This window comes from Lactuca serriola, chromosome 3 (assembly GCF_051521515.1).
Source record: "Lactuca serriola cultivar US96UC23 chromosome 3, Lser_US96UC23_V15, whole genome shotgun sequence".
Taxonomy (NCBI): Eukaryota; Viridiplantae; Streptophyta; class Magnoliopsida; order Asterales; family Asteraceae; genus Lactuca; species Lactuca serriola.
The window spans coordinates 114254030-114273816 of NC_136410.1; the positions used below are offsets into that span (position 1 = coordinate 114254030).

Sequence of the window (19787 nt, forward strand, 5' to 3'; positions counted from 1 at the left end):
ATTGGTGCTTGGCTCTCAAACTCCAAACAATCAACCATCATCAAAAGGTATGTATTTCTACTAGTACTTTTATGATTCATAATCCTTATGTTATGCTAGTTAGGAAGAAACCTTGGAAATTATTATTTGCATGTATTTTAGAAGAAAACATAGATCCAAGGTTTATTAGGGTTGCATGCACACTTAGGAAGTGTTAGATTGCTCAAAACCCAACAAAACATACATATAACTAGTCAACAGACAATCAGGAAGATCCACAAATCACTAAGCATAGCATCATCCTATATACCAGGATACCGATCTAACAGATCACTACAACACGATAACATACTATCACATAACATGATATCTAATCCAATGGGTCGGCCTTAGTGCCTTCGAACCACAAGTACAGTGAGGAAAAACTCACATTACAAATTGGACAAAAGCTGATGAGGTCTCGACTCTGAATCTCAGCTCTAACCATCACCTAACCAACCAAATGACCAATCACAATCCAAATCCCAAAATACCCTTAGGTCAAAGTCAAAGTCAAACTGATCAAAGCAACTGAGTCAACTGAGTCAACCCAATCGAGTCACCACATAGTGAGTACGCGGGGCATACTTTAAATGTACGTTGGGCGCACTCGAATGTTGACCACCATCGGGGTGGTTGACCTCGTACATGGGGCGTAGTCCCAGACCCCCAAATTCTCATTAAGAGCTAAATGGTTTAAGCTCTCACGTCCATCTTTCAGATCCTTGGCTAAAATACCTTTAAGAGACATAAAGTTTCCAACTCTATGACTTGCATATACATTAAGTGCTTAACTCAACTGCTTAATCCGTTAAGACCTTCTAAATGATGCATGGAGCCAAACCAACCATTTGGAACCCATTTTTATGACTCAAGACCCATCCAAATGTCTGAAATGACAGGTTAATGGGTCAAGAAAATGCTATGTTCATGAATCTCCACATTTGGGACCAAAAGAACAAAAACCCATTTCAACACAAGATCTAAATGAAACTTCACCAAGTTCAGAACTTCATACCTCTAAATGGTGTCAAATGGTGATGTGATCCTAGATCTAAAGAGCTTCACTCTTCCAAGGTGGTCTCTCCTTCCTTCCTTCTTCTTCAAAAGCACAAAACACACAATCTCAAGCTTAGAAATGCTTCACAATATGGATTAGTGTTGCAAAAACTAATCAAGAGAATGGAGGATGATAACCTGAGGGAAAATGAGGCTATAATGGGGTTTAAATATGATTCAAACCCTAAAAATTAGGGTTTGCATGCCTGGCACGTATACCATGCTAGTCAATTTAGAGGCGATTAGTATCGAAAATGACTTTTCAGCAAAAGATATTTATAATAAATAGTCTTAACCAAGTTGTAGAATATTTCTCAAGGTTTCCGTACATATAAAGAACGCCGAAATCCGAGTTATTAGGAAGAAATTATGACCCGTCGAAGTTTTACGGCAAAATCGGCACGGCACCGGGAGATGTAAATAGTGAATTTACGATAGAGAGAGATTTAGCCTTAGTGATCTAAACAAAAGTCGTAGAATATGTTAAACCGAGAAAATCCATAAAAAGAACGCCCAAATCTGACTTCGTATGAAGAAGTTATGAATTTTTCTAAGATTCGGCTTAACAGTGCACGGCCCGAAACTCGAATTTTAGTTCGATGTAACATCCCAAAAATACGAGCCAAAAATTTCGTTTTTAAAACATGTACTTAGCAAAACATTTAGGAATAAATCATTCAATGATCATTTCATTTCACAAAGGATGTTGCACGACGGAAAACATTGTCATAATCATAAAAGTGTCAGAGTACAATTTCCCAAGAAAATATCAGAATGCGGAATACAAGCAGGTGTGTGATGTACCGCTACCGCGCCAGCTCCTTCCCCTTCAAAGAAGAGGTACCTGAAACCAAAACTGAAAACTGTAAGCACGAAGCTTAGTGAGTTCCCCCAATATACCACATACCATACAATCACATATCATACATACTGCCGGGCAATTCTGGGGTACCCGACCTACCCGGTACGACCATTCTGGGGTGCCGACCTACCCGTGTCAAGCCATTCTGGGGCGCTGACCTACCCGTGTCAAGCCATTCTGGGGTGCTGACCTACCCGTCGGTCCTAACAACCGACCCTCGGGGACTATTCCCCTCCTACTACCACTATCACATATAACATATCATACCAGCATATATCATATCATCACATACTGTCAGACATATCTGGGGTGTCTAACCTACCCTTCGGTCCTAACAACCGAACTCTACTACTATCACATATAACATATCATGCCAGCATATAACGTATCAGGTAGTAGCAAACCTAGATGATATCACAAAGACAATCATCCAACATACAACTCCTACTGGTGGGCCGGCATTGTGGCCATAGACCCACCGCTACTGGAAGGTAACTCACCTCGAAATAGCTGCTGATCTGTGTGGGAATTGACTGTCCGCTGCTGATGCCTCTCCGGAAATCCTCCGGCTATAATTCCCACAAAATACTCAGTCAAATACTACAAACCGACTTCAGGGTAAATTGACCATTTACCCTTAACAAATTATGAGTCAAGTCACAGTCAACTGCCAGTTGACCAGACTCGCCGAGTTGGCTTGCCAACTCGCCGAGTCCCTATCCCTTTGTCTGACCATGAGCCCGTCTCTACTCGTCGAGTTAGGCATTGACTCGACGGGTTTTTCCTTCTAACCAAAGGCCAATAGTCCTTCATCCTACTCGCCGAGTTGTATGAACAACTCGCCGAGTTCATCTTCATCCGAAGAAAACTCTAAGTTGTGACTCGCCAAGTTGTATGAACAACTCGCCGAATTGTTCTTGAGACAAGAAGATTGCCTTGAACTCGCCGAGTGACTTCATGAGTGAGTCTGGCTTCCGACCCACTGACTCACACCCAATGACTCACTACTCCCAACCCGCAAATGCGAAAAGGGGGAAACTCGGGGACTCGTGACTCGACTCGCCGAGTCAGATGAACGACTCGCGAGTCGTCCACATGCAAAAACTATACACGCGATTCTGCTTGGATCCAGCTCATGCCATTCATAGATCTGGGTTTCTAGGGCATGAATAACACGTAAAGTTTCCAACTTTACGTGTAAATAAGCACCAATAAAGGTTTTAGGGCTCAAAATGCACCAAAAGAGTAGATCTAGGGCTTTCATGCAATATGGATCCATAAAGACAGTAGATCTAAGCTCCTGGAGCTTAATTTCACCTAGATCTAGAGGCTAACCACTTATTACAACCCACAAAGCACAAACAAGCTTGGGGAAAGGCTCAAGAAGGACTTCCATGGAGCTAAAAGGGACTATAAGCATGAAAACAGAGGGGAAATCGAGTTATACCTTAAGGAAAACACTGAGATAGCTCAAAGATGCCTGGCCTCCTCCTCTTCTTCTTGATCTACTCTCCTTCCCACTCCAAATCTTCAAGAAAACACACCAAATGCTTCAAACTCACAAGAAACAAGGCTTGAACGAGGTATAGAGCTCTGAGGGTGAATGGGGGCAAGCTTGGGGGCGGGGGGGGGGGGGGGGGAAGGGGTTTAAATAGGGTGCAAACCCTTGAAATTTAGGGTTTCATCAGACAGCGGTGACTCGCCGAGTCCAGAATATGGACTCGCCGAGTCGCCAACTTAAACGTGTTCCGGATCCCGTCCCTACTCGGCGAGTCGGGCCTACGACTCACCGAGTCCAAGGCTAAAAAGAAAAACATTAAGATAAATTTTACGTACCAGGAACCAGGTGCTACAAATCTCCCCCACTTATTTTAGACTTCGTCCTCGAAGTCTGTTGCTCGATCCTGAAACAGCTCGGGGTAATGCTCCATCATTTCTTCCACCGGCTCCCAAGTCCACTCGGACCCCTTTCGGAGCTGCCACTGCACCTTCACTAACTCCACCCTCTTGTTCCTTAAATCCTTCGACTTCCGGTCGAGGATCGCGACCGGGCGCTCAATGTAATTTAGGCTGTCATTAACCTGTATTTCTTCTAACGGCACCACCGCTGAATCATCCACGAGACACTTCCGCAGCTGGGAGACATGGAAGGTGCTGTGGATCTGGCTGAGCTCGGCTGGCAGATCCAGCCTATAAGCCACCTTGCCCACCCGGGCTACAACCCTGAACGGACCAATGTATCTCGGGCCCAACTTGCCTCGCTTCCTGAATCGAATGACGCCTTTCCAAGGAGACACTTTCAGGAGAACCATATCCCCAACCCGGAACTCTAGGTCTGATCGACGCCTGTCGGCATAACTTTTCTACCGACTCTACGCAATCTGAAGCCTGCTCCGAACCTGCTGGATTTTCTCGGTCATTTTGAGCACCACCTCGGTGCTCCCCATGACCCTCTGGCCAACTTCACCCCAACATATCGGGGTCCTGAACCTCCGTCCGTACAACATCTCGAATGGAGGGCGGTCAATACTCGCGTGGTAGCTATTGTTGTACGAGAACTCAGCCAAGGGAAGATAGGTATCCCAACTACTACCGAAGTCTAGCACACATGCCCGCAACATATCCTCCAAAGTCTGGATGGTCCGCTCACTCTGACCATCCGTCTGCGGGTGAAAGGCGGTGCTAAAGTGCAGACGAGTGCCCAACTCATCATGAAACTTCTTCCAAAACCTGGAAGTGAACCGCACATCTCAATCCGATATCACTGACACTGGCACCCCGTGCCGCGCCACTATCTCCCTGATGTAAATAACGGCCAACTTTTCGGCCGAGATGCTTTCCTGAATCGGAATAAAATGGGCGCTCTTGGTCAATCGATCCACGATGACCCAAATCGAATCTACTCCTCGCATCGTCCGGGGAAGCTTTGTGATAAAATCCATCGTAATATCCTCCCATTTCCACAACGGGATATCCAACGGCTGCATCTTGTCGTGCGGTCTTTGATGCTCGGCCTTGACCTTCCTGCAGGTCAAACACCGCTCGACGTACCACGCCACATCCCGCTTCATGCAAGGCCACCAATACTCTAGGCGAAGATCCCTTTACATCTTCGTCGCCCCTGGATGAATAGAGAATCGGGATTTGTGCGCTTCCTCCATCAAGATCTGGGGCACGCCTCCATGATACGGCAACCACACCCTACGGTGTAGTGTCAATAACCCCCGACTATCATAATCGAAGGAGGTGACTTGACCCACTATTCGCTCACTCTTTCGATGTTCCTCCTTCATAGCCTCCTGTTGAGCCTCCTGAATCTGCTCCAACAGGGGAGTCACCACAGTCATCCTCATGCGACTATCCCTGATCGGCGCCGCCTTGCGGCTAAGTGCATCGGCCACCACATTGGCCTTTCCTGGGTGGTAAAGGATCTCGCAATCATAATCCTTCACCACGTCCAACCACCGACGCTGCCTCATGTTCAGATTCGACTGATCCATGAGGTACCTCAAACTCTTGTGGTCCGTGTAAATGGTACATCGAACCCCGTAGAGGTAATGCCCCCAAATCTTGAGGGAAAAAACCACCTCCCCCAACTCCAAATCATGTGTCGGGTAGTTCACCTCGTGAGGCTTCAGCTGCCCGAGGCATAAGCAATTACATGCCCCCTCTGCATCAATAATGCGCCTAGGCCTGAGATCGACGCATCACAATATACCACAAAATCCTCTACGCCCTCGGGCAGGGCTAAGATCGGCGCCTCGCACAATCTCTGCCTCAGAATCTCGAACGCTGCCTGCTGCTCAAGCCCCCAACGAAAGACCACGGCTTTCCTAGTCAACCGTGTCAGGGGTACGGCTATCTTGGAGAAATCATGAATGAACCTCCGATAGTAGCCTGCTAATCCTAGGAAACTCCGAATCTCATATGGAGACTTCGGAACCTCCCACCTCATTACGGCCTCCACCTTGGCCGGGTCTACTGAAATCCCGTTCTGGTTGACGAGGTGCCCAAGAAACTGCACCTCGCGCAACCAAAACTCACATTTGGAGAACTTGGCGTACAAGCTCTCCCTCCTCAGGGTCTCCAAAACCTCTCTCAGATGCTCCTCATGTTCCTCCTGTGTCTTGGAATAAACCAAGATGTCATCAATGAAAACTATCACAGACCGATCCAACATCGGTCTACACACGTGGTTCATGAGGTCCATGAACGCAGCAGGAGCATTGGTGAGCCCGAACGGCATCACCACGAACTCATAATGGCCGTAACACGTCCGAAACGCGGTCTTCTGCACATCCTCCTCGCTGACCCTTATCTGATGATAACCTGAACACAAATCTATCTTGGAGAACCAAGATGCTCCCTGCAACTGATCAAAGAGGTCATCAATCCTCGGGAGTGGGTAACGGTTCTTCACCGTTACCTTATTCAGCTCCCGGTAATCTATACACATCTGGTGCGACCCGTCCTTCTTCTTTACAAACATGATTGGGGCTCCCCAGGGTGAACTGCTTGGTTGAATAAACCCCTTGTCTAGCAGCTCCTGCAGCTGCGTAGACAACTCCTGCATCTCGGGAGGAGCCAACCGATAGGGTTTCGTCCTATCCTACCCGTTCGGCTAACGACCCTCCACTAGTCAAGAGTGCGGTGGGTAAGAGTGGATACCCATTCACTCGCCATTTTATAGGCAATTTTCTTAAACACCCCTTATAGACCAGCTTCGTGAATGAGGCCTACTAACGGTAAGACTGAATTTTACTCATACATATATATAATGTTAGACTTTTAATGTTATATATATATATATATATATATATATATATATATATATATATATAGTATAGGGTGTATTTTACACTTTTAAAATACTATGTGGTCTAATTTAACAATTATACTTTTAATTCAATTAAATTGTAAACCTAAACTTTTATGGATTTATTAAACCTCTTTTAATTATACACCTTAATTAATTAATAAAACCATAAGGGTGTGATTTGAACTTTTTCAAAACAATACTAGAGTTTTAGAATTTAATATTCCTAATTAAACTTTTAATCAAGTTTTAAATTCCAAAACTTGAGGGCAAGTTTTGAAACATTTCAAACATTAGGGTTTAGAATTTAAATACACATCAAATTAAACAATTAATCAAAATTTAAATTCCAAAACTTGAGGGCAAGTTTTGAAACCTTTTTCAAAACATTGGGGTTTTAACTATTTAAATTTCAAAACAACAAAACTTTTGGGTTCAAATTTAAACTATAAAACCTAAAGGGGAAAATATGAAACATTTCATAACATAAGGATCAAATAACAAATAATCTAAATTAACATTTAATTACATAATTATCCATATTTGATTTATTTAATGATTTCTTGCAAAACAATTTATCAATTTAGTCAAAATAATTAATCAATTATCACATAAGGAAACAATTATCTTATTAATTGATAAATATCTTCAATTAGATCAAAGATATAGTCAAATATATCCTAAAATCGGATTTATATTGATCTAATATGATAAGGTAACTATCCATAAGCAAAAACAGCAAGAAATCGCGAAATACCCTCCATCTGACGAGTTGACTCGGCGAGTCAAGCTTGGACTCGTCGAGTCTGCATGGACTCGGCGAGTTTAGCTATGGACTCGGCGAGTCCAGCCTCCAGAACATCAAAAATCGAATTTTTTGAACATGTAATGCATCAATACAATTGAAACCAGTCTAGGCTCTGATACCACTGATGGGTTTTGGTCATAAGACATCCTATGTGCTCATACAAACCCTAATGCTTGGATCTAGGTTTCTCTATTGTACATGCTTTGAATCCAAGACTATAAACCCTAATTCTAGCATACAGGTAATCATATTAGATATTAGAATAGGTTTATAATGTTACCTTGATTGTTATGTAGCAATAACAATCCCAATTCCTCCTTGAATTGACTTTGGAAGGCTTAAAGTCACAAGTGTCACTCCTCTAATGGTTCACAAACACCATAAGCAAGAGGATGAAGAGGAGAGAGGATGGAGGCTGCCAAAACCGTGTGAAAACCCTAGCAAGAAGCTTGTCCACGTTTTTGGTCCTTAAGGGATCTATATATAGTGAGGCAATTAGGGTTATCTAACAAGGAAACCCTAATTTGGATGCTTAAACCCTAAGCAACCCATGGAGCCCTTTTCTCAAGGCCTTGGACGATTTCATATGGGCTTCCCCCATAGAATTCGTCCACCTTATAATAAAAGGCAATCCATGGCCCAAATTGCAATTATCTTATAATTACAATTCCAGTCCCTTAAGTTTAATTAATCTCTTTTAGTCACAATACTAATTACCAATTAGTTATTGACTAATATTAATTAAACAATATGATTTCTCCTTTAATATATTATTTCCATAATATATTAATAAATCATATTTAATCCTTTCTCTCCATAATTCATCCTATCAAGTTGCTTTGGTGAAGCCAACCCAAAAGGACCATGCACCATCGGGTCAAGTACATACCAAAATAGTTATGGACTTAGACACTAATCCAACAGTCTCCCACTTGGATAAGTCTAATAACTATTATGCGTATGACTTCAGATCCTGATCTGCAATCGTAGCTTTCCAAAGCCACTGTCAACTCTGATCCTATCAGATACGCGTGTCCTTTAGATAAGGGATCATATATTCCTCCATTCTAGATATCATACGAGATATGATTTCAAATCATTCTCTTTGTACTATATCTCGATTCCGGTTTATGACGACTGACTAATTGAACAAATCAAATTAGCCCTAGCCCGGTTGGGCATTTACGTTTGTCATCACTAAATCATCGAGGGGCCCAAAGATATCGCTTTTATCCTACTTTGGATAAAAAGGAACGAATAAACTTTGATACAATGCTTGCTTGCACTCACTCACCGAATAACACACAACAATATGTTTTATAACACCAAGTTACTGGTGCATTTACATATTATCAACGTGCAACCGATTCGCAAGATACAACTCACACATCTCGGTTTCAAGAATATAAGATGTTATCGTCTCACCAATCACTCGTGATACAATTCATGGAGTGATCCAAGTGAGCGTGGGTTTAATCCAATGCTCAAATCACATTCATAAGCACTCATGAACGTTGCAACAAACATTTGCTTATGTCTAATACCTTATAGACAATCCACACACCAATTCATGACAGTCTTCATTCATATCTACTTCCAACATATTAACGACTGTGGCCCGTTTGAATAATTTGATTATTCTTAATAAACTCAATTATTCTGGAAGTCAAAACATGCAAAGGTGAAACACATGAATAATACTAATCCCATATGGACTCAAACCTTTGAGTATAAATAAAACACCTTTTATTTATCACCATGTTGATTACTCATTATTTGTCGTTTCGGTTAATCAACTTCTTACTTGAATTATTACACTTGTCCTATGCTCCTAGCATGCACACAATGTTTACCTATGGTTCTTACTTTGTGAAATAGATCAAATTGAACACACTTCCAATCATTCTCATTTCACAACTCCAAATCCTTTTTCATAAGTGAAAGAATATCAAATTCTTGCTACTTATAGAATATGCTAGATTCTAATATTCTATGCAACGATCCTTTCGTAATGTCACTGCACCAATGTCACAAAGACTATTGCCAATGATATTACAAAATCTCTATCGGATATTGTTACAATACAATTCCTATGATGTCTCTCACTCAAAGTACATTCCTTTGAACATCCTTTTGCATAAAAGTTTCTAATCTAGACATAGATTTTCAATATTCAATTCCCAATATGGACACGTTTCCATATTTTCCATATGACAATTCATTCTTAATAGAATCTTATTTATTCGTAATGATGTCGATATGGTCCATCCAATATGGAAACATTTCCATATTTTCCAATACTATACTTCCAACTACTCACAAGCGACCAATCCTCGTCGAACTTTGGATTGTCCTTTGATAGTTGTTTAATTATTTTAGTCAAAACCGATTCTAGTCCTTTTTCCCTCTACTAGACATTTGGAAAATTTTAGAATGGTCAAACATTAAAGCATTTGCAATCGATCCTATACCCGAAGCGTATGGGACACGACGCATAATGTTTTATTTGCTATGTTCTCAAAATTCGAACTGTGAAGAGGAATGCCGTAATTATAATCGAAATTTTAAGAACACACTATGTACCTTTGACTAAATTTTATTAACATTCCACAACCTAAGCCTTTAGATTTGAAATGAAGCATAATATTCTCTCCCTTAATTATAGCAAAACAACTTTATAACCCTTACTACTTTGCAAGGTATAACTCTTGTTTTCTATAATTAATATTGTCAACTTGCAATACATGCCTTAATAATCATACAATCATAACATTTATGCTCCCACTATCATGATGATTATTATAAAACATAACACTTATGCTCCCACTAGCTTCGACATGTATTCATAAACATCTTAACTTTCAGAAAAACAATGCTTATTGAATTTCTTAAGTTCATGTTTCTAATACTTAGTGCTTTGATAATCTTTTATCAAGGTTTCTTGAACTTATACACCTTTGCCTTTGATAGTTCATATATGTGTCTAATCACTTAAGACTAATTGCCAAACCTCACAATTCAAATTATGGAAAGGGATACCGTAACCATAATCGAATTCGAGAATGCAATTTTACAATCACTATCTTCTTAAAATCTTTCTTAGTGAAAGCATTTCCTCACAATCATTTTCATGAAGGAGGAAATCTTATGACACTTATATTTAAAAGGTGTATGTGTTCCTATCCATGTGAATTTGTTAAAACCAAAGTTTACGACAAATTCAAACTCATATGGACCGAACTTTCTTAATCTTGATTTCTTGCCTTATGGTAGCACAGCTGCCCACCATGTCTTCCAAGTAGTTAAGCAGCTCACCCTTTCCTATCAATGTACCTTTCATTGATTAAGGTGCTTTGCCTTTTATGCGTTCAACATGAGAACTCATAGAACTCTCATGCATAATTAACTCGATTGGATTGGCACAGAACCAAAATAATGTCATCACGATAGGTTGTAAACCTCAACTCGTGTGCTAGTGATGATCGATAAGGTTTATTTGATTTGTTCTTGAAACCTTTCAAGACCATTAAAACTCCCACTGACTCCTTGACATATAAGATTCTCTTGTTAATAACCATTTCTTGACAAACAAATATTCAAGAGTTAGTGTAGCTTTTATCAAAATACTTCATAAATTGGTCCTAGTTGGTCTTTGTCTTATCCAAGACATCACAAATTTCCACATTTGATGAATGTTATAAACCTTACTTTTTTCACTCGATGTCACAATCTTAACTTTAAGACTTGTTAGTGGAACGAAGTATGATTGACTTATTGATTTAACCATTTCTTCAATTCTTGATTCCTCTTCTTAGACATACAATTGTACTAAGACTCATTTAGAGGATCAATTGAGATATGGTTCTTAATCATTAAGACCTATCATAAAGCATAAAAGGTACTCTCCCATCTTCTTAGAAAGGAGAAACTTTTATCTTTCTGCCTACTTGATTCTTCTTATTCGTTCTGCTATTGATCTAAACCCTTTAATCAATTCAGAATTACACTTAATCTTGTAAGTATAATCATATTTACTAAACCTTTAGTAAATCATGACGAATATCTATGTTACTCTTATGGTGGACTTAATCAACACGCAACTTTGTGTATTCGATCTCCAAGTCCTTCACTTGACACTTTGTCAATGAATTAGTCTAATTTCCAAATATGAAATTTCTCATTCATCGTGCAACCAAGTTGCATGATTCCAAATTTCTTTCCAATTGAAACTTGGGCGATGAGAAACTCTCCTTATTTGGTAAATTCTCGACTTTTCCATAAACACTATAAATAAGAATCATATCCATTTGTTGTAGAAATATGCAAACACCAATTTTCATAACGATTTCATTGCAAGGAAATAAACAAATAAATAAGTCAAACGAAAATTTATTTTATTTATAAAAGCAGCGGAAAACATTTGTCCTTACAATGCAAAATCGATTGAAAACTATGTATTTCAAAAGAAAAATTTCTAACAACTCTATCATAACTATCTAAGCTCAAAATCTAATCTTCAAGTCCATGCGATCAAGATCCATTCCTTGTGATTAGATTCATATTGCTCTTTCACCAAGCTTCCTTTCTTTTCACCGATCCTGTAAAACATTCAAATGCAATCTTATCACATTATGTATTAAGAATTAATGAATAGGAACTTAATGGAGTTAGATAATGGATTTTACCTGAAGCGCAGCCATACTCTTTGACTCTCCCATCTTCTGGACTCTTCAGGCTCTTTGGGCAGACTTGTATCCAACGCCCTTTCTTTTGGCAGCAAACGCAGGTCGGTTCTCCTAGAACGTCCTCGGAAGCATGGTTGGTTGACTTTCCCAACAAATACGCTCCATTGCTTCACCAAATTATTTCTGATTCAGCAGCAATGAGCATGTAAGTTAGGTGAATGAGGTTGTCGTCATGATCCATCATATAATACTTTCTTTTAAACTCATTATATGATTTAGGAAGTGACTGCAAAACCCAATTTACAGCCAACTCATCTGGGAATGACACACCCAACATTATCATCCTATCAATGTGTGATTTCATTCCTAGAACGTGGGCACACACGGGTTTACCATCTTCATGTTTCATTTCCAATAGGGCCTTAGTGATATTGAACCTTTCAATTCTTCGATCTTGTGGGTTGGGGAGAACAATAGGAGGAGGAGGAGGAAGTGAAGCATGATTTTGCGTTCCTCAATTGAATCGTGGAATACCATCTTCATGTGGAATACTTGTTCCACGGGATTTGGGAAGACCATAGTTGTCGAACTTTGACATCTACAAAACGGGAGAAAACGAATTCAAGTTAGTTGATAGATTGAGTCCTTAGTAAATCACCCAAAAGAAATACTAAGGCTAGGACCCAACACAATATTCTACAAATCGGGAGAGGGATGTCGTAACCCAAATTGCAGAATATTTGAAGGTAAGTGAATGACAATTCACTAATTTCCACCATGAAAAACGAAAAAGAAATTTAAAACCAAAACTGAAAACCGGAAGCACGAAGCTTAGTGAGTTCCCCCAATATACCACATACCATACAATCACATATCATACATACTGTTGGGCAATTCTAGGGTGCCCGACCTACCCGGTACGGCCATTCTGGGGTGCCGACCTACCCGTGTCAAGCCATTCTGGGGTGCTGACCTACCCATGTCAAGCCATTCTGGGGTGTTGACCTACCCGTCGGTCCTAACAAACGACCCTCAGGGACTATTCCCCTCCTACTACCACTATCACATATAACATATCATACCAGCATATATCATATCATCACATACTGTCAGACATATCTGGGGTGTCTAACCTACCCTTCGGTCCTAACAACCGGACTCTACTACTATCACATATAACATATCATGCCAGCATATAACGTATCAAGTAGTAGCAAACCTAGATGATATCACAAAGACAATCATCCAACATACAACTCCTACTGGTGGGCCGGCATTGTGGCCATAGACCCACCGCTACTGGAAGGTAACTCACCTCGAAATAGCTGCTGATTTGTGTGGGAATTGACTGTTCGCTGCTGCTGCCTCCCCGGAAATCCTCCGGCTATAATTCCCACAAAATACTCAGTCAAATACTACAAACCGACTTCGGGGTAAATTGACCATTTACCCTTAACAAATTAAGAGTCAAGTCACAGTCAACTGCCAGTTGACCAGACTCGCCGAGTTGGCTTGCCAACTCGCCGAGTCCCTATCCCTTTGTCTGACCATGAGCCCGTCTCTACTCGTCGAGTTAGGCATTGACTCGACGGGTTTTTCCTTCTAACCAAAGGCCAATAGTCCTTCATCCTACTCGCCGAGTTGTATGAACAACTCGCCGAGTTCATCTTCATCCGAAGAAAACTCTAAGTTGTGACTCGCCAAGTTGTATGAACAACTTGCCGAGTTGTTCTTGAGACAAGAAGATTGCCTTGAACTCGCCGAGTCATGGCATTGACTCGCCGAGTGACTTCATGAGTGATTCTGGCTTCCGACCCACTGACTCACACCCAATGACTCACTACCCCCAACCCGCAAATGCGAAAAGGGGGAAACTCGGAGACTCGCGACTCGACTCGCCGAGTCAGATGAACGACTCGCCGAGTCGGTCACATGCAAAAACTATACACGTGATTCTGCTTGGATCCAGCTCATGCCATTCATAGATCTGGGTTTCTAGGGCATGAATAACACGTAAAGTTTCCAACTTTACGTGTAAATAAGCACCAATAAAGGTTTTAGGGCTCAAAATGCACCAAAAGAGTAGATCTAGGGCTTTCATGCAATATGGATCCATAAAGACAGTAGATCTAAGCTCCTGGAGCTCAATTTCACCTAGATCTAGAGGCTAACCACTTATTACAACCCACAAAGCACAAACAAGCTTGGGGAAAGGCTCAAGAAGGACTTCCATGGAGCTAAAAGGGACTATAAGCATGAAAATATAGGGGAAATCGAGTTATACCTTAAGGAAAACACTGAGATAGCTCAAAGATGCCTGGCCTCCTCCTCTTCTTCTTGATCTACTCTCCTTCCCACTCCAAATCTTCAAGAAAACACACCAAATGCTTCAAACTCACAAGGAACAAGGCTTGAACGAGGTATAGAGCTCTGAGGGTGAATGGGGGCAAGCTTGGGGGGGGGGGGGGGGAAGGGGTTTAAATAGGGTGCAAACCCTTGAAATTTAGGGTTTCATCAGACAGCGGTGACTCGCCGAGTCCAGAATATGGACTCGCCGAGTCGCCAACTTAAACGTGTTCCGGATCCCGTCCCTACTTGGCGAGTCGGACCTACGACTCACCGAGTCCAAGGCTAAAAAGAAAAACACTAAGATAAATTTTACATAACAGGAACCAGGTGCTACATTCGAGCCGTTTTTGGATTACGCGACCTAAATGAGAGTTGAAGATCTCATTAATAGGAACTCAACGGTAAAAAGATAGACGAAAACGGAGTCCGTATGAAGGAGTTACGAATTCATCGCGGTCATTTAACAGTCTAAACGCCTCCTACTGTTAAATTTGAGATCGGTAGAGAATTAGCCGACGGAATCTAAATGAAAGTTGTAGATCTTGTTTTTACCTACGTGTGGAAAAAAAAGAACATCAAAAACGGAGCTCGTATGAGAGAGTTATGATTTTTCTAAGTTTGAAGGCTGATACGCGATAGGGGTGACGTGGCACCACCAAAAGGCCACCACATGCACCAACTCGGCGAGTCCATCAGATATTTTCACTATAAATAGAGGTGTCGGGTCTAGCCTCTTCTTCACACCTCCCAAACCTTCTTTCTCTCTCTACACTCTCTCTCTCTCTCTAAGCCTCCTTAAGCCCCCCCTAAAGCCTAGGTAAACCCCCTAGCACCCGAAGGAAGCCCCGAGGCTCCCGGAGCGCCTGACGGCTCCGACGAGAAGAGCCTCTGGCTCAAAAACTCTGCTCCGGTAGAGCCCGATTTCGAAGGAAACCCGCTGTAAGTGAGCTACGCCTAACCTATCTTTAGTTTAGCTTATGTTTTAATATAGTAATGTTATTAGGACCTTATAATAAGTATTTGGGATATTATTATGAGTTATATTTAGTGTTATTTAACGCTTATATAATAATAATAATAGTTGGACTATTAATTAGTCGCGGTTAACGTCAGACTAAACCCTAGTCATATTGATACTAGGTTTTGTCAAGGAAATTGTTTTAAGAGTAACGAAGTGTTGTCCGAGTGACGATTCACCGCCTAATCAGGTGGGTGCATAGTTACTTTCAGCTTACACATAGATATGAAGTATTTTTTATAAATTACGTGCTATGTGTGCATATTATTTGAATACTTGCTATTTATGCTGGATGAACATTTTTATACATGTTTTCAATGATTTTAAACTGTATATGTATTTTATATCTACGAAAATGTTGGGGTAAAACATGGGTAGATGTGTTAGTTGCTGTGTGATAAAATGAAATAATGAGAGGCCTCTTTATAGATGTTATTGATGATCCAGTCATCTAGCGGAGTATAGATGACGACCATAGACTATTCTAGACAGTCTAGTGGAACACTAGCAGGCTCGCAACCTGTAGGTGTTTATTTGAACTGTGTGTTTATTTGAACTGTGTGCTCACCAAGTGTACTCCATCCCCCACATGGTTGCCTTAAGGACATTTATTGCTGAGGAATCCCCTTAGCAGTAGTGTCCATCCCGATGATAGTCCTTAGACTAGGTCCCTCTTGTTAGATGTTTTAGGGACGTAAAGTGAGGATAACGGGAACGGGTAATCGGGTTTGTTTGGTTTGATAAAGCTAATAACTTATTTATTGTGGGTTGAAAACCCTATGTGCTCACCAGGCTCCCAAGCGTGACCCACTCAGTTTCTTGTATTACAGGTAGTGGCGCATGAGCATAGATGTGATGTTTTGGGATGAGAGATTAATGGATTCCAGGCCTGTAAATACGGAATAATGTAGCAAGGCCTATGTTGTATTGTTTATGCTTATGATCTGTATCGAACATGACATCCCGAGTCTTTTTAATGAAATACATTTCTACGGAAATGCTTTTGATAAATCTTTATCATTTTTTGTTTTGGGACAAATTCCGCAACAGTTTTATTTAAAATGTTACTCTGATTTTTAAACAAAGCAAAGCATAAACAAAATCGGTCTTTTCTGGCCGTGAAAATGAGGATGTCACAAGACCCAATTTCCCCCCTCTTCCTGAAGCGTATCACACCCTTCTAGGGCGAGACCTTCAGGAGCACCATATCGCAGACCTGAAACTCCAACTCTGATCGGCGCCGGTCGACATAGCTCTTCTACCGACTTTGAGCGGTCTGCAGTCTTTGTCTAGTTTACTAAATAAGCTCTGTGGTTTGAAGGACTACTTCGATCCTTACTATAACCCTATGACCAGCCTCTCCCCAACAAACCGGGGTACGAAATCTTCGACCATACAAGAGCTCAAGTGGTGAAGCACCAATGCTGGAGTGATAATTGTTGTTATATGAGAACTCCGCAAGAGGTAGGTAAGAATCCCAACTCCCACAAAAATCAATAACACATGCCAACAACATATCCTAAAGGGTTTGAATTGTCCGCTCACTCTGGTCGTCGGTATGTGGATAATATGCAATGCTAAAATTCAACCTCGTACCCAATTCCTCATGGAACTTCTGCTAGAAATGGGAAGTGAACCGAACATCTCAGTTCTTTAATGCATTTGTCGTTCCAAAAAAAAGGTAACATTTTGTCGTTCCAAAAAAAAAGGTAAATGACAATTGATCCAAGTCATGATTGATTGATTGTGGTCTTATGAAATTATTTGTGATAAAATATAAACAAAAGACCAAGATACCCCTGTATGTATATGTAGGTATGTTGTTTAAAGTGTTGTATACAGGTCTATATACAACTCTATTATATAAAGTGTTGTATACAATTTTGTATATAGGTCTATATGTCGTACTTACTTCCATTTTATTAAGATCTAGCTTCACTATCAATCCCCTGTATTTTAATGGTGTCTTAAAAGTATTTCAATGGTATTTCATTGGCATCCTAATTTCACAACCATACATCTACTAGTAGCGCAAAGTTAAATTGGTCGTTTTTTACATAAGTGAATTTTGACTTTGTTTGTTGTAATAGTCGATGGTACTTCATTGTTTGTAGTTTAATGCATCTGATGTATTAATATTATTCGAGGGGTATTATTGTCAAGCTTTATTTCTAAAGGGTAAATCCATCATTTTTTTCATTGGTTTTGTTTGTAGTTTAATACATCATTTTGCATTAATGTCATTTTAGGTATATTATTTTCAAGCTTTGCTTCTCAAGAGTAAAGTGGTCATTTTTTTGCATTGGTTTTGTTTATATTTTAATGCATTTGTTGTATTAATGTCACTAGGTGTGAAACTCATGTATTACATGGATTTATTTTTTTTATTAAATATGAAATTTTAACAATTTTAAAAGTTTGAATTTATAAGAAAAATGAGAATTTTTTCGAATTATTAGAATTAATGGGGCTTTTATACATTGAACACTTTACATATATAAACCATTTCTAATAAATACCTTACATATTAAATGTGGAATTTTAATTTAATAAAATAAAAAATACAATAAAATGACAAGTATAAAATAAAAAATTCAAAAATTCTAGAAAATATCATGTGCTCAAATGAAGAAGAAGATGACATATGACAAAAAGATTTTGATTTATTAGGAAGGATTCCAAGGGTATTATTGCATTGGTCATTTTTTGCATAAGTCAATTTGGTTTTGTTTGTTGTAAAAGGCTACCGTATTTCCCTCTTATTTCATCGCATTTCACAAGCAGGCGCAAGGGAAGCCAAAAATAACAATACACAATCAAGGGCAAAATTGTCCAACACCGTAACAAAACACTACAAGAGCAATAGAAAGTACCATCAAGCCCATGACCTTCAAATATACACGAGAGGCAAAACCAATGAAATCACCCACAACATCAATCAACAAAAACCACAATAAACCTCAATAATAACCCAAGGGCAAAAACGCCAAAAGCTCTAACAAGCAAAATAACTTCAACAAATTAGAATTTATACTTTCCAACAAGCACAATAACTTCACCAAATGAGTCTAATTTATACTTTCATATATTTATTGATATTTGAGCACTTAAAAAATAAGGGGATGTGGCCCATTATTTTTATTTTATTTTTATAAGGAGTCCATATCCATTAATTTTATTATATATTAGGCCTAAAAATATAAATATGTCAACTCAGTACATTTACATTTCAAAACACTGTATATATAACACAATACAATATTAAATTAAAACAAAATAATATATAATAATTATTGTAGTTATAAACTTATAACAATACAAAAATGTTGAAAATTTACACATCACCTCAACCAAAGCACTGGTCACCGGGAACGGGAACCGGACCAGGGAGCGAACCCTGCTGATAAAACTGAACTCCAAACACCACCAAAATCGCCACCAATGACAAATACGACAACCCTTCAACACCACCCAACAACCCAAAAGGTCCATTAGGTAGACCCGACCCGGTTTTCGATTTGGTATACAAAGACCACCCCACAATCCCCACCACCACCAAGTAGCTAACGCCTTCCAATGCGCCAAGGGATCCGCCGGGACCAGGTGGCAGGCCGCAGCCGGTGGTCTTCAGGGTGTAAAGAGACCACCCGATTACTGGGTTAGCGATTAACCCACCGGCTATTGCTAGTTTCTCTGTAATCCCGTTGGTGGAAACTTCTTCGCCGGTTTGCTTTGCCATGGATCGGAGATTGAGACGGCGGCGAGAGGTGGATGATGATCGGTTGTACAGAAAGCATTGCGAAATGTAAGGTTTTGGAGGGATTGAGATGGAAGTCGGAGATGGGAGCAACATTTTTGAGAGCTCCATTCTTGGCGAAGAGATAATAGGGATAATGTGATGAACGGTGTGTGATTTCATTTAGAAAATATGTTTTTTGTGCTATATATATTTAAAATAAAAGAATCAATTATTATTAACTCAAATTTTGTTTCTTACCAATTCAATTAAAAGTGATAATTTATTATTAAGTCTAATTTTATTTTGTTTAGTATGTCACACCAAGTATATTTTTTTTGTGTTTTAGTAGGTTGTCACAACCAAATATATTTTTTTAAGCTAGTCTTTCAAAAAACAAAAACTATTCATAGTAGTGTTTCAGTAAATTTAGTGA

At 40.0% G+C, this 19787-nt stretch overlaps 1 protein-coding gene across 1 annotated transcript; it reads right to left on the reverse strand.

The window, feature by feature from the left end:
* Positions 1-18876: 18876 nt before the first annotated feature.
* LOC145093071 (anti-muellerian hormone type-2 receptor) lies at positions 18877-19549 on the reverse strand. The gene has a single exon (XM_079031115.1). It carries the CDS (start codon positions 19532-19534, stop codon positions 18962-18964), a length of 573 nt encoding a protein of 190 aa, XP_078887241.1. The 5' UTR covers positions 19535-19549; the 3' UTR covers positions 18877-18961.
* Between the last annotated feature and the right edge of the window lie 238 nt (positions 19550-19787).